Raw genomic sequence first — 14956 nt, forward strand, 5'->3', positions numbered from 1 at the left:
CTTCCACTCGACTCTATGTTTCTATTTCCCCCGAGTCCGTGGCCCATTCATGTGCGCCCGTCATGTCTCGAGTCCGACACTCGTTTAGGGTATGGCTGGGCCATACTTATTTCAGAATATTAGTAGAAAACTCTCCTCTTACCGAGTTTAAAAAACCAGTGGTTGCTATCTTCAAGTTTAAGTAATATTTTTCCAAAACATAGCATTAAAACAACACCATTCTTTCCATCTGAATCAGCACATTATTCGCTGAACCCAAAATGTTTATAGAGCACAACAAACTCACATTCACATTTGCATTTAGATGGCGCTAAGCATATGGCGGGTGCTGTGTCAGCGATTTGACAAGAAAATGCTGTAAAAATTGTGTTTGGTCTACTCAAAGAGCACGGGAATACTTGTAGGTGAGTATGGGGAAACTACGCAAAAACGGCAGACACTCTATTCGAAAAGAAGAAAAAGTGGGACTCCATACGTACAAGGCAATTGCAGACACAACCTACCCCAACTTGAGCACATAATCCAATCCACTTAATTCCATTGCGCCCTCCACAGCAATGAAATCAATAAATCAAGGTGCGCCACGCCCCCTTCATGAACACAACACTGCCATTTATGAATTAAAAAGACTTCCAGAGCCCAGTTCGCATCGCCAGATAACCAATAATCGGCAGAAGCTACAACTCGCGAAGTAAAGCAGACAGTAGAATCAACAAAAATTGAAGCGGGCTTTGTTAAATACCCTTACAAGTCAAATATTACAGAGTAGAGTGTAGGTGCCAAAGTGCTTTTTTTTCAATCATACTATACACTATATACAGCCAAGTTTCGGTTAATTAGCAAGCTAAATATTTTAATTTGCCCACTATATGCTACAGAGCATTGGTATTTATGGATCGGGCATTGTGCCAATAGTGATGTAATTAACATCAATTGTTTTACGAGTATCACCTAATTTCATTTTAGTCAGAAATTATGAAAACCTACAATTTGCTATATAATCGCTAGTTTCATAATAATGCCATCTTAATTCGTAAGTCATAATACCCCCCGAAAGAGCATCGCAAAGTGGTATCTTCGGGATGAGAATCGAACTGAGATTGCGAACCGAGGCTGCTGGCGGAAGTGCGGCGTGCAAATTCCAATTCTGTAATCAGCAGCAGGATGGTATGGTTTCGGATGGCGAACGGTGGAGGAGGGGGCAGAGGAGCAACGCATCATTGAATTCCTAATCTGGCATTAATACAATTTGATGTGTGGAGTCGCTAGAAGAGCAAATCCCAAGCAGAAGACCCCAAGAGGGGGCGGGAATCCCAACAAAATCCGCCAAACGCCAACGAGCCTCGGACCATGAAGATGGGCGACGACAGATTGTGAGCATTGCACTCGAGGAGGAGGATGAAGTGCACCAGGGAACAGGGCAGTGCCAAGGCACAGCGCTTGGAATGTTGTCGAGCCGTTGTCGTTGGGGGCTGCATTTGATATGCCTGCTGTGTTTGACCCATATTGGAATTTGCCTCCAGAGCACAGGCAGAAAAATGTAGTTAACTTTTTAAAAGAAAATCCTACTGCACATAATGTGATATGCAGTCGGTTCTGCAGCTCCCACGAAAGGTAGCCACCAAACTGAGATAAAGAGGTGATGATTTCTCCCAGTGTAGAACCAGCAACAGAGTAGATTTTGAAGAGGTTGTGCCAGGAGGACAGGGAAGGGTCTTGGGCGGAGTTGGGGCGGCGCGCAAGTCACGATTTGTACACCGCTTAGAAAAACTTGTAATGAATGTGGGATGCAATGAAATGGAATGGCTGGGGATGAGCTGGGGGCAGTGGAGGACAACAGGAGGCCACTGCACAATGAAGCCGACCTGGCAGTTCAGCACACAACAAAACACTCACACACACAACGAGAATGTCTGGAAGGTGTTTGAACTCGAGCCAGCAAAGTTCAAAACTTCGCAATGAAGGAAGTTCGAGAATGCCCTGAGACGAGTTGCTTCTGGTTCCTGATTCAAAAGGCTATCAATTATGTCTAGAAAGGAAGGAAAGGGCCACAACAATGTGGAGCAACATGGAAAGTAGAGCTTCCTTGGATTAGCTGACTTGGATGGCTCTAGACAAGGCATGGGACAAGATGGGAACGTTCTTCGCTTTTATGAAACCCCTATTTATAAATTTAATCTAACTACTATCAGCTTGATGATGAATCATAAAATATTCTTGGTGGTCACCTCCTTATCGACGCTATCAGCGGGTTTTTTGTTTGTTTTTTACTTATTTGTTAGAGAAAAAGTTTTGCTTTTCTATGCATTTTTGTATGCCAAAAATGTTTCTATATAATTTGGTCTTTTGAAAAGCTCACCTTCATTTTCGCTGCGTCGTCGCCTGGGAACACTGTTGTAGTTGCCTCCGTGGTAGTACTCCAGCTCCGACTTCTCCGTGGACTCGTTCTCCTGCTTCTCATCTTCAGTGTGAACTGGGGACGAAGGTCCTGAGGAGGCACTGGCCACCGGTGAGCCGGAGGCGGCAGAATTGGTGCTGCCACTGAGTCCGTTGCCGGGATACTGGCCGTTTCCGGATCCGCCGTCCAGCGATCCCCTCTTGGCCGGCTGCATTAAGTACGAGCTGGTGGGAGAGGCGCAGGATGAGGGCGTGGAGCAGTTGGTCAAGGGCAGTGTATCCTCGATGAGATCTACGGACTTTTTGCGCGGCTTCTCTGGCGGAATGGGTGCTACTCCCTGATCGCAGGAGTTCCTCAGCAGCTCCTGCTGCTCCTGCATCAGGGATCTCTGTAGCACAGCTGCCGATTTGGCCGGAGGTGGAGGCGGCGAATTATCCGCAGTTTTAGTCGGCGACTGGCGCAACCTATCCGGGTTGTACTTCACCGGACTCACATTCTTTGGCTTGACCGCCGGAATGGGCGGCAATGGCGGCGACTTGACCGGACTGCCAATCTTCCCGCTCCTTGGCTTGATTTCTGGCGGAGCCTGTGCTCGCATTGGCGGATTGGGACTGGCGTTTGGTGCAGGTTGTGGCGGTTCCATTGCCGGTTTGGCCACCTTTTCGCTGTCCATGATCAGCCCGGTTCCGGGCACTGTACGTATGATATCGCAGCGGTTTAGATCGCTGTGCGTCCGAGTTGTTTTGGTTTTGGTAAAATGGGAGGTCCACTTCTTCTGCTTCTCGATCAGCTCCCGTGAATTGAACTTGCGCTCCGGTTTCTCCGGCTTGTCACCGCCTGAACTGGCGAACAGAGCACTCACTGACCCACTGGCTGGCGGTGGAATAGGCGATGGCTCGTCCGACTTCAAGCGGGATATATTGTGCTGCGGGTACTTGACCACCGTAGTGGGTACCACTTGTGCCGCTGGTTCCACAATAAATTTGCTGTTGCTCAAGCGTTGCTCTGGTGCAACTCCATTCTGGGCCACATTGGCGGCATTGTTGTTGTTGTGAACGAGTGATACCCCGGAGGGAAACGGAGTCCTCCGCTTGGGCGGCGACTGTGAGCGATCCGAAGAGCGCGAGGATGAGCGATCCGAACCGTCACACAAGTTGTCCTCTCGTGACCCACTTCGCAACAGTCGAGAACTCACATTCGAATTGGACTCCACGCCCAATTTCTCGAACAGAGCCCGGGCGTTATTGAACCTGGCGGAGTGGGATTCCGTTCGCACCGCCGGAGCTCCTTGGGCGTGGGCGTGGTGGGCAGCAGCGGCGGCGGCGGCAGCGGCGTGGGCGGCAGCCACAGCGCTTAGCTGCTCCACCGGCTGGATCTCGATGGGTTTCCGCTGGAAAATGTTGGCTATCTGGCTCACCTTACCCACGGGAGCGGGTGCATGGTGCATCGGTTTCTCCATGGTGGAACTGCAAAGAATTCAAAGACACGTTTTTTAGAACAAGTTATTTGTGGTTAATATAATGCTCAATTCAAATTGTACTATTTCATGCAACGTTTCTCTGGTGAAACCAACTGGCCACCACAAAAAATCTGATTATCTCATTAACAATGTTTGGTGCGAATTTCGGTGTTTTTCCTTTACTATCGGAAGTCGTGTATATTAAGAGATTCAGTTATCTATGACACGAAATCCAAACAGCCGCACCCTAATGGCCACACTGATAAAATCGATGGGGAACTGTTAGGTTTATTGCAGTTTTACCTTTGCCATTTTCTTGCTCTTCAATTTGACTGACTTTCGCGGCGATTTTCACCTTTACTTTCTGCTAATATTTATGCTTATTCCTTTGTTATGCAGTTTGTTTGTTATTTTCTGCACACCAAACACAATTAAGGCGCCATTGATATGGATGAAGCCCCTAATATCCGGACCCTTCTCCCTCCTCACTCAGCTGAGTTCCAGGTGTTGGATGTGTGAAAGTCTTCGAAAAAGTGAACAAATTTCAGTTGCTGTTGCCTCGGCGACTTTGTTGAAAAAGAGAAGGCATTGCCATGCGGTTGGGGCCCAGTTGGGTCTTTCTTTGCAGAAAGACGAAGAGAGGCCCCGAGAGACCCGGAGAGCCGTGAGTGTGTCGGAATGTCGGTGCGACATTGAAAGCTATGCGATGCGGCGCAGGTGATAGGGTAGTGGTTACCGTTATCGGCTGGGGCGGTATTGATTTACGAGTTGGGCTAGGCTGGTTCCGCAAGATGCCCTACTGGCAATCGGTAATATTCCTATGTAACAAAGTGCAGTGTAGATTTTACAAAACATTAAACAAAACTTCATGCCTGCCAATAAAATAGAGCTAGCTAGCCTTTTTCGTAGAAATTTATAACCACTAATCTCAGATAATGAGCTCAGCTAATTTTGTAAGCATAAGCCACCCCACTAACTTCTTTATAAACATAATTCTGTGGGTACTTTCTGGGTGCCAGAGCGGTAGGCGAAAAAAGCGCAGTTTGTGCCACACAGACTATCTGAACCGAGCAGACAGTCGAAACTTATCGCAAAGTCAATAGGAATACGCGCCTAACTAGCTGGAAATGGGCAAATACAGGCGAAGAGGTAAACAAATCGCCAGATAGTGAACTCACACCCATGTCCACACAACTAGGAGGAGCGACCAAAAGCGAGACAAAGGTCGGATCTGAACAGTCAGCCGCACTGTGTAAATATCTGCCTGGGGTCTTATGTCTTGTAAATATGGAAGCGGGCCGAAACACGAGACAATGGCGACGGATAGTAGGTTCGTATCTAATCTAATCGAAATGCACAATGCATGTGACCGCGAATTCGGATGGAGGTGGATAAGATTATGATAACGGTGAGATAAATAAAGCCGGTGATTTCGTCCGTTGCTGTATCATTTAAAAATACCCGTACCACATGGCGGATGAGTTGAACCGTAAGGGCATCACTTAAAATATTACGCATCCGCCGCGTTGCTTCTTCCCGGGGGAAAACATAGTTGCACTCGATGCATAATATCCGTGGTAAATGTTTAATGAGCTCGCAGATTTATTTGGCTGCCCAACTGATATTGATTTAATGACAGTTGCTCTCTGTCGCAATTTATCCATCCATCCACCCTCATTATAAATGAATGCCACTGAAATGGCCAGAGTGGCAAGGACGTGAAAGGACATCGACATGGACTCGACCAGAAAGCTGCTCAAGTGCACAATCCTTGCAGCTTTTGTGGTGGTATTGGCTGCTCGGTTGGCAGGCTACACTACTATTTATAACAGCCCCATGGGGGCCTCAATGGCTCCTTGTCCTTGGCTTTTTGGCATCGCAATTTAATCACACAGTTCATGGCAAGATCTCCCATCGAGCGCTTTCAAGGCTGTATGGAAAATGATGAATAGCCCATATCGATTTTAATATCCCTCAAAGGTTCAGTATTCCTTTTAAAACTTCCACTCTTAAAAGATTCATACCCCCCGCAATCGTGAACCACAATATCCATTACAGTATCCGAGTAATTTGCATTATAAAACGAGGGAGAATTCATTCAGCCGCACCATCATTCCCAGCATAACTGTCACCATTATCATTAGCATAAATACGGATTAAGACACCCCATTTGAATACTGTAATCAACGCTAAATGCCCCCGATCAGAACGATAACGATCATAATTTGCAATTTGCGCCTTGCAAATGACAAAAAACTAGTTTACCCCTGGTCTCTCTAACTTTTGCATAAATGATAATTGCACTCGGCAAAATGTTAAATTGCACTCGTTAGCTCAAACACGTGATCCAGGCGAGATGGTGGAGGAGGGACAGGCACATGGCACCTGGCATCTGGCATCCAGCACCAGGAGGAGACCGGGGCCAGGTGAGCAGCAGGTAGCCAGCGACGACGCCATGTGTTATAATTGCGTCAACATTCAGCCTCTTGAGCGTGAACAAGAAAACAATGTCAACAATGAAATGATGGCCCCATTGTGAATGGCAGTGGCACACCGGGTGCAAGTGGAGTGAAGTGGCGGGCACAAAAGATTGGTAGCAATTAGTGAAGCCACCTACCTACGCGCCGGGATCTGCGGATGGTACTCCACGGTACCACACCATACCATACCATATAATAGGTGAACCCCCGCTGGGAGGTCTTGGAGTTGCCCACCAGTTCACACGGAATAAAACGTGGCGCCAGGAAAATGATTCTTAATATGATATGGATATAGGAATCGGAACAGCAGTAATGATGATGATGATGATGATTATGTCGGGAACTAAAGCGACTGCTGTGAACAATCAGATCGGGGTTAACAAGAGATACATATATTAAAAAAAAGTTAGTAAAGGTAAAATCTCTTGAGTTGTTTTTATACATTTTTTTGTATTATATATTACAACATATAACTAAGTAAATAACTAAGATATCTTAATGATGTTACAGATACTTGAATTTTAATTCATCAGCAGCTAATAAGCAAGTTAAAGATAATGTGTCGGCCAAAAAACAACTTCCTTTGACATACATTTTGTGATCATCTTATAAGTTCATTCGTGTATTATTTCCAGATTTTCTATGTCAACATTCTAGTTACATCTATGACTTCTAACTAAAAATCAACCTTGGACGTTACTTCACAAAGCGTCGCAGTGCTTCCTAGAATTATTCCACAGCTTTTGTATACATTCAACTAGTTGTATTTCTTTCATTTCGATTCCAAGCCCAACCTTCGCTGGTCGTGACAACTGTCTGGCACACAGACTTATAGACTCGCAGACCGGCGGGCGATTTTCCGCGTAGGCCTGGTTAGTAACACAACTAATGAAGGAACAGAAAAGTATAAAAACAAAAAAAAAACACACAGCCAACAACATTCACTTATTAAACGAGAACACAACAATTCAAGATGTTTTGATACGGTCGCCTTACCGCAGCGGCGATGAATGCGAAACGAGTTGTCGCTGCTTGTTCTCGATGTTGTGTGTGTTGTGCATTGTGTGCTGTGTTGTGCTGTGTGTATTGTGTGTTGTCTGTGGTTCGCTGGTCTTGTTAGACAAATTATGCCAATTAAACGGTGGGAAAACAAGTTGGTAAGTCTGCACGCGGTGGCCCCCAATAGTGGGCTTCGCGATCTCCGTCTCCCACTGCTGAAATTCCGCATCCAAACTGGATTGTGCCTACGTGCAAGAGCAAATATGCAAGTCCCCACCCGAACGGGTCTTCAAAGGATGCGCCCTGCTGAATTGAATAACCAGACGAGCAGCTCCAGCAGCACACTCAACAGATCCCAGACCAGAACCAATTGAGATACGTCCTCAGCGCCTCAAAGTGTTTGGAGCCTCACACATCGATCCGATTCCATTTGCATAATCGAACCGATTGACTTTTATAAGCCTGACAAATGACTGCCAGTGAGTCAGTGGCCTGGAATCGGTTGGAAACTGTTGTCGTCGGCGTGGCGAGTCACTATTCTTAAGCTCCCAGGATGCTGGCACAACATTTGCATACACTCCTCCTCAGGTAGCCACCTATACCATATGTTCCCTTTTGTAGAGATAGGAAATTCCTAAAATATGTCCATTTTAGTTAACTTTTTAAATCACACGTACTAAAGGTTCCCTTCGGAAGTAACCTATACTTGAGTTTATGGATTAAAGAATATGATATATATATGATTTGTATTATTTCGATAAACTCTGGTTGCTGCCCTCGAGTGGTGTCCACATAAAGTAAGCCTCAACGTGGCGCCATCGTACTCGTGTTTTCCCCGAATGAGTCTCATGTGCGCATAATTAAGGAGTCCGGGGATCTACAAACTTGGCTAAGGACTCGCCACGTGTGTATGTGCTAGCGAGTTTTTTATGGCCTAACTGGGAGATGGGCTTTCACAAAACAGTTGTGGCAGCTCTGGTTGCTCCAAGTTGCCACGGCTTATGGAACAAGTGTTCCACATCCTAAGCATACAAGCTGTCAGATGGAATTATGCTTCATCAGCTATAAGTTGGGCCAAGCGTAAAGTTAAGTTTGTGGAAAAACGCGGTAAAAACTATTAAAGTGAATAATGTGATCTTGAAATATAGGACATTTATTGTTCATAAATATGTTTTTATGTAACTCAAGGTGTAATTATTTTCTAACACTAATGTAATTGAAATTTACGAACATTCCACAGTACAACGCAGTAATCTCGTAATAAACACGCTGACCATTTGGATTTATGGCCCGGCGATAGCCAAAACTGGACTCACCTTTCTCCTGTCCAATTCAGGTGCTATGTGGCGTCCTTCCTCCTTCTCCTCGCTGGCCTCCTCGGCTTTGTTTCCTTTGTTGTTTGATTAAACCTGCTCTACACCTAAAGCCTGGCTCCGCTCCAAACATTTGTCATTGTGGCGGGATGTTTGTAGTGCGCTTTTTCTGCAGTTTTTCACCTTTTTTCGTATTCAAGTGGAGCCAGGTGATGCTGCTCCGCCAAATCCACTTCCACTTCCTCCCACTCGATGCACTGAAGCGTGTCTAGCTGTTTCTTCTCGTTCGTGGACGTTGTCGTGGTTGTCAGCCAATCAACCCACCGCTGGCCTCATCGGTGTCAGCATTTTTTGTGTGTTTGGTTTGCCTTTTGCGCAAGATGAAAATGCAAATTTCTGCAAAAAACAATCCAAGAAACAACGCAAACAAGAGTTAGAAGAGCGAAAATGCAGTTAACAGAAATACATGGTATAACATTGTGCTAGAAGCAATAAGTTTGCTACATAACATTACAATTGATTTTAAAGCATTGTAGGTACAATTTGAACCATTCATTTCGCACACTTCTTTCACACTAAACACAACCAGCGAATATTACGCATCGTATTTTATTATAAATTTTTTCATTACAATATGGTAATCTTCTCTTTTTCTCTGTGCACTTGGAGGTTCAATGAACCAAAAAAAAACAGCCGAAAGCTGCCTAACGAAACCCAATAGAATTGCCACATTTTTAACGTGGCCCTCCGGGCATACGAAATTAGTTTTGGGCTCTCCTCCGAGGGATTTGCTGTAGGGTTTCTCGCCGGAAAATTGAAGGTGAAATGTTGCAAACGGAAGCAATTAGTTTCATTTGGAGCTGCAGCAACTCGAAAGGGGAGAAAACACAACGCCAGAGTTCAAGACAAGCCCAATCGACTGAAACCAAAAACCGGGGAGAAAGTCCGGCCAATTGATAAACAGACAGCGTTTCCAGTAGCTGGAGTCGTCAGTCATCAGTCGACAATAACAATGTTATTAGCTTTCGGGGGGTAATCAAAGTGTCGCCTTAACTTGCCCCCTACAAACTTCCCGAAATCACTATTTTCGGGGGTCTTTGGACTCAAGGTAAGCTCATAAATTTCCTCTGCCAGCTAAAAATCATTCAGCGCATTGTAATTGTTTAATTTATGGTTGTTCAACAATTTCACTCGTTTATGGTGCGTGAGAAAATCGTGGTGGGTGTAATCAAATGTCTAAACAAAACGAAGAAATATAACTGAAATGCGAGTCGGGTTAAGTGGGTTACTTGAGGCAGGTCGCGAAGTTGTGGCAGATACCAGATAATAGCCTCAAGAGCTTAATTTGCTAATATATAGTGGCAGTAAGAGAGAGTGGGATGAAAAAGGGAAAGTCACAAATGGAAGACAAGGTATTTGTTTATAACTAATTTTATCAGCGTTATTTGTGCATTTTTTAATTGGAAAGGTCACATTGGCAAAGTAATTATACCCGTTACTCGTAGAGTAAAAGGGTATACTAGATTCGTTGAAAAGTATGTAACAGGTAGAAGGAAACGTTTCCGACCATATAAAGTATATATATTCTTGATCAAAAATTCTTGTTTGGAATTTTTTACTCAATATTCCAGAAAATGTTGATATTTTTCTCGTTTGCACTTTCACTAGCTGATCTGATAGTCGGGAAACTCGACTACAGCATTCTATCTTCTTTTTAACTCCTATTAGATTCACTAGCATAGTAAAGTATATATGGCCAAGTTGCCTCCTTTTTAAAACCCATTTCCAGCATCCTGCTCATAATCAACATGCAATTCCGCCAATTGCCGCTTGACATTTGCGATTCATAAACTAGATGCTGTCTGAAAGTACCAATAAGTTGGCATTAGAATCTGCTGTCTTGCGGGGCCTTTAATTACAATCAATCAGATTTCTCTTGGCCAAAAGCCTATGTCATTAGTTGGCCGGCTTTATTGGCACTAAGACTGAATCAGGAAAAGAGGTCTGAGCGGTTGTGTCGACTCATAACGGTTTGATGTCGGTTCGAGCCAAATGTGATTACCAAGTTGGGTTTCGAGATGCGTATAAATCATGTCAGCAACAGCGAAAACAGCTCGTTGGCTTGATTATAATTATTAGATGTCATAACTTTCAATCACAAAAATGCGTCAAGAGGTTGTTTCGCCTCGGAGATTGTTTCTTTTTGAGTGCTCTTCGCATCAAGGCCGATCGACATGACTTGATCAAGATTTCCACTGTAACTCTTACAAGACTTGCTAAATACAGAAAATTAACAAAAGCGCTGGCCTTTTTTCGTTTGAAGTTGCTCGTGTAAAATACATTCAAGTTACCTACATGACGTGTTTTAGTTTTATTACGAACCCGGTTAGGCGTTGGCCTTTTCCTCCATCGCACTCCCCATTCTTCTGGCTTTTTATGGCCTCATAAGCTGCGATGTCTGAGCAGGGAGAAGTGATCAACTTTTTCATGACCTTTTACGGTGCAGAAGCAGAAGCAGAAGCAGCTGCCCAATCCAAAACTAAAACCGAAAGCCTGGCTAAAACTAAAACACCGATGAGCAGCTTGACTCCGTCGTGGAGGCCATGTAACGCCAGAAATTGGTTTCAGAGCAGAAAAGTTCTAGCCGCCAATGCGATGCTGTCTTGCCTTATTAAGAGCCAAGTTGCCAAAGTACCGACTTACCAAGTTTTAGGTGGGATGTCTGGTCCACCGAACTCCGGATAGGCCAATAAAAAGCGACTGGCAGTGGGAAAATGTTAGAAACCTTCTTTTTCTGGTTTCCAAGCTGATGAAATGGGGAGTGAAGTGAGCCAGGTGGGTGGCTTTTTGATGTTTGTTGAAAGTAGTTTAAAAATTACAGTCGGATTTTAGGTGGTAGCGTATACGAAGGAAATAGAAAAAAACGTTGCACATAAGCAAGAGTTGATTGCAATACGAAACTACTTTAAAGTACTGTAGTACTCTGAAACCTTCTACTTCTAGCATAACCACTTTTCTATGGTCTTCTTACAACAGCCAAAAGCTAATTCCCAGCGGTGGAATTCGTTCTATAACTTATCTGTTAAGTGCTTCTCAATTTCCGACTCTCCCAAGACATTCCCCGTATTTTCCGCTCATAATCAACTGAATTATCAGATTGCATGCCAGATCATCGCAGCTTGACGGCAATCGGAAAAAGTATTTCTAACACACAGTTAAGCCCGCAAAAAGCCGTTTTTTGCAACGTTAATGCGCGTTTCCAAGACATTTTGCGACTGTGCGAAAATCGGAATGATAATAACAATAAGTTAGGCATGCGAAATAAATTGAGCAAAAATGTTTGGTAAATTATCCGCGCAGTAGAGCATGTAAGTGTTACATTAAATGGAGGCGGGGAGGCGATTTTAATTGCCAAATACCCCACCAGATTCCCCACCGTCATGGGTTAATAATTATGGCTGGCCAAGTAGATAATCGCCATAAGACAGGAGTTGCAATTACAATTGGAATCGGAACGAAAGCCATTAAAGTAATTGAAAATCCCGTAAGAAATGCAGCATTAAAATAGCAACAATAAAGGCATAGGTAAACCATTTCAGGGCGTTACCCGTACATAAAGTAAATGAACATGCAAAGTGGCGGTGATAAAATAAGGCCTCTAACAACTTTCACAAGTCCTGGGCTCCACCCCGTTTCTTCCAGCTTTTCCACTTTCCTCCTCTAGACAAGCTCATAATTTATTGTCGCTGCGGAAAATTGCTTTTCCAAGGTCTGCAAGGTGAGTGAGTGGCAAAGAGTGCAGCAAAGTACGTCTTGCAAGTCAATTTTAATAGCATATTCAAAGCTGTCAAATTGAATTTGACTTGCCATCGCGGTAGCACGTGGCTGCCAGATAAGATACACCAAATTATACATACGGAATATACAGCTGCGGCTAAAAAAATAGCACGACTGCAGGTGGAAAGTTTATTTCCTAAAAAAAATGATTGAATGTTTATTTTTTTTAAAGTCAGTTTGCATTAATAATAAGTACCATATGTTGTCTCTCTGAGCAAGAAATTTTTACTCTCTCAATGTAACGGTTCTTTTTGTTTTTGGGCACTTTCTGTAAAAGCGCCCGAAATGAGGCGGTAACAAAACTAGCACTGACCACGTATTTGCTGAATAAAATTAATAGGAGTGATTGCTTTGGGTTTTTTTTTGACAAATTTTGAAAAAAGGAGTTGCATTAAAGGTTTTAATTGAATTTTTTCCAAACGAAGACCAAAAATTCTCTAGTCATGGGTCGCGGAAGGCATTGTACCGTCGAATAAAGAAATTTGATTAAAAACATGGTCTCTGAAGGTAAAACCTACGCTAAAATTGATCGAATTTTCGGTTGTTCAAACAAAATGATCCGCAAAGCACTGCTGTTTGTCGAAAAGAACGAAACACGTGGAAGAAAGCCCTCAATGTCCAACGTGGAGATCAAGCACTTGGTTCGGCAAAGCAAGAAGGAGCCTTTTAAGCCGGCAACGGAATTGAAGAAGGAGCTTCAGATAGCTGAAAGCGTGAAAACAGTATGCAAACGCTTAAGACAAAACAACTTTAATGCGTGGAGTCCCAGAAAAGTCCCGCTTTTGACTGTGAAGCATGTGGCAAAGCGAATGGAATATGCTAAGATACACAAGGATTGGCCTGTGGAGAAGTGGCGCAACATTTTGTGGTCAGATGAGAGCAAAATTGTGTTGTTTGGTGGAAAAGGCTCTCGGTCTTATGTTCGGCGTCCACCACGACCTGAATATAATCCTCGCTTCACCTCTAAGACGGTAAAGAACGGAGGATCAAACATAATGGTATGGGCGTGCTTTTCATACTATGGAGTAGGTCCGATCCATTGGATTCAAAGCATCATGGATCAGCATATTTACACAGATATCCTGGAAAATGTGATGCTGCCATATGCCGAGGATGAAATGCCGTTAGTTTGGACATTTCAATAAGGTAACGACCCAAAACACACGAGCAAGAAAGCTCGAAAGTGGTTTGAGCAGAAATCGATCAGAGTAATTAAATGGTCTGCTCAGTCACCCGACTTGAATCCAATCGAAAACCTTTGGGCGACGTGAAAAAAAAGGTTTCTGAAGCCAAACCCAATAATATCGAGGAACTTTGGGATGTGCTCAAGGATGCATGGAGCAAAATTCCTCAAAAACGGTGCCAGGACTTGGTGGACTCCATGCCAGGACGATGCGCAGCTGTCATCGCCAACAAAGGTCACGCAACCAAATATTAAGATTCTTTAAACATAGTTCTTAAGATATAATCCATTTGTTGAATTATTTTTTTATTTTTTTGCTTAGTTTTAGAAAACTACGAAAAAAAGTGCTATTTTTGTTATCGCCTAAATTTGAAGGTTTTCTTTTTGTTTTGCCAATTATTTTCAAAATATCCATTAGATCTGTTACTAATTTTGTTATTTCGATTGAAAATCATTGTAGAATTTAAGTTTAGTGAGTAAAATGATGAAAAAGTGTCAGAAAATACAGAAACGCTGGGACAAACACGAAATGTGCTTATGGTGCTATTAATGTCTCCGCAACTGTATATTTTATTGGACGACAATTATTGATTGGGGCCAAAATCACGCGCTCTTATCGTCAGATAAGCCGAATATTCAGTTCAAAATCAAGTCTGGCCAATATCAAGTTCGGCCAACTTGGACAAATCCGCCAGCAAAGACGGAACTCAGTGTAAACAAGTTTCCATCGGAGCCGGCCAAGCTAATGAAATGTTGCAGCTTGCACAATATTGCCCATAATAATAAATCCTCCAGCAGCAATGTGCACCATCCATCCACGGCTCCACAGCTGCTCCCCTTCCCCTTTCTCCTCAAATGATGGATTGTGGCAATGAACTTGACATTAATAGGGTTTCCTCTAACTGCCGCCTTGCGTGACCGACCCCGTCCCCTTTTCTCCTTTTCTACATTTACCATATGCCTTCTATGCCACATAAACTGACCCACCTGATGGACAAGAACATCCCCCGAGAGGAGAAGCACACATGTTCTCATGCCTTCCATGTTGGGACAAGTCAATCTCAATCTTCGCCAGAGTGCGAATCGTGGTCAGTGCACAAAGAATTTTTAATTGTGCAGGAGAGATGAACAAAGTTGCACTGGGAAAAATGGCTTTCAAACGATAATTGCATATTCAGATAGATTAAACAAAACTCCTGTTTTAGGTGGGGGTTTACTAATATTTTTGGTTCTTCAGGAATTGATGTACTACCGTCGGAACAGAATTTGGTTATTAATTTTTCAGTG

The 14956-nt window shown here is 43.7% G+C and overlaps 1 protein-coding gene across 5 annotated transcripts in view; it reads right to left on the reverse strand.

Moving 5' to 3' along the window:
• LOC6546240 overlaps positions 1-14956 on the reverse strand; it is a 49580-nt gene that overhangs the window by 24318 nt on the left and 10306 nt on the right. For all 5 annotated transcript variants that reach the window (XM_015157991.2, XM_026977818.1, XM_015157995.2 and 2 more), the window contains exons 2-3: positions 8653-9045; positions 2360-3864 (exon numbers count right to left, since the gene is read on the reverse strand). In XM_015157991.2, the coding sequence (XP_015013477.2) occupies positions 2360-3857 (1498 nt within the window). In that variant the 5' untranslated portion in view covers positions 3858-3864; positions 8653-9045. The remainder of the gene's footprint in view (positions 1-2359; positions 3865-8652; positions 9046-14956) is intronic.

This window comes from Drosophila erecta, unplaced genomic scaffold (assembly GCF_003286155.1).
Source record: "Drosophila erecta strain 14021-0224.00,06,07 unplaced genomic scaffold, DereRS2 tig00000021-arrow-pilon, whole genome shotgun sequence".
NCBI lineage: Eukaryota > Metazoa > Arthropoda > Insecta > Diptera > Drosophilidae > Drosophila > Drosophila erecta.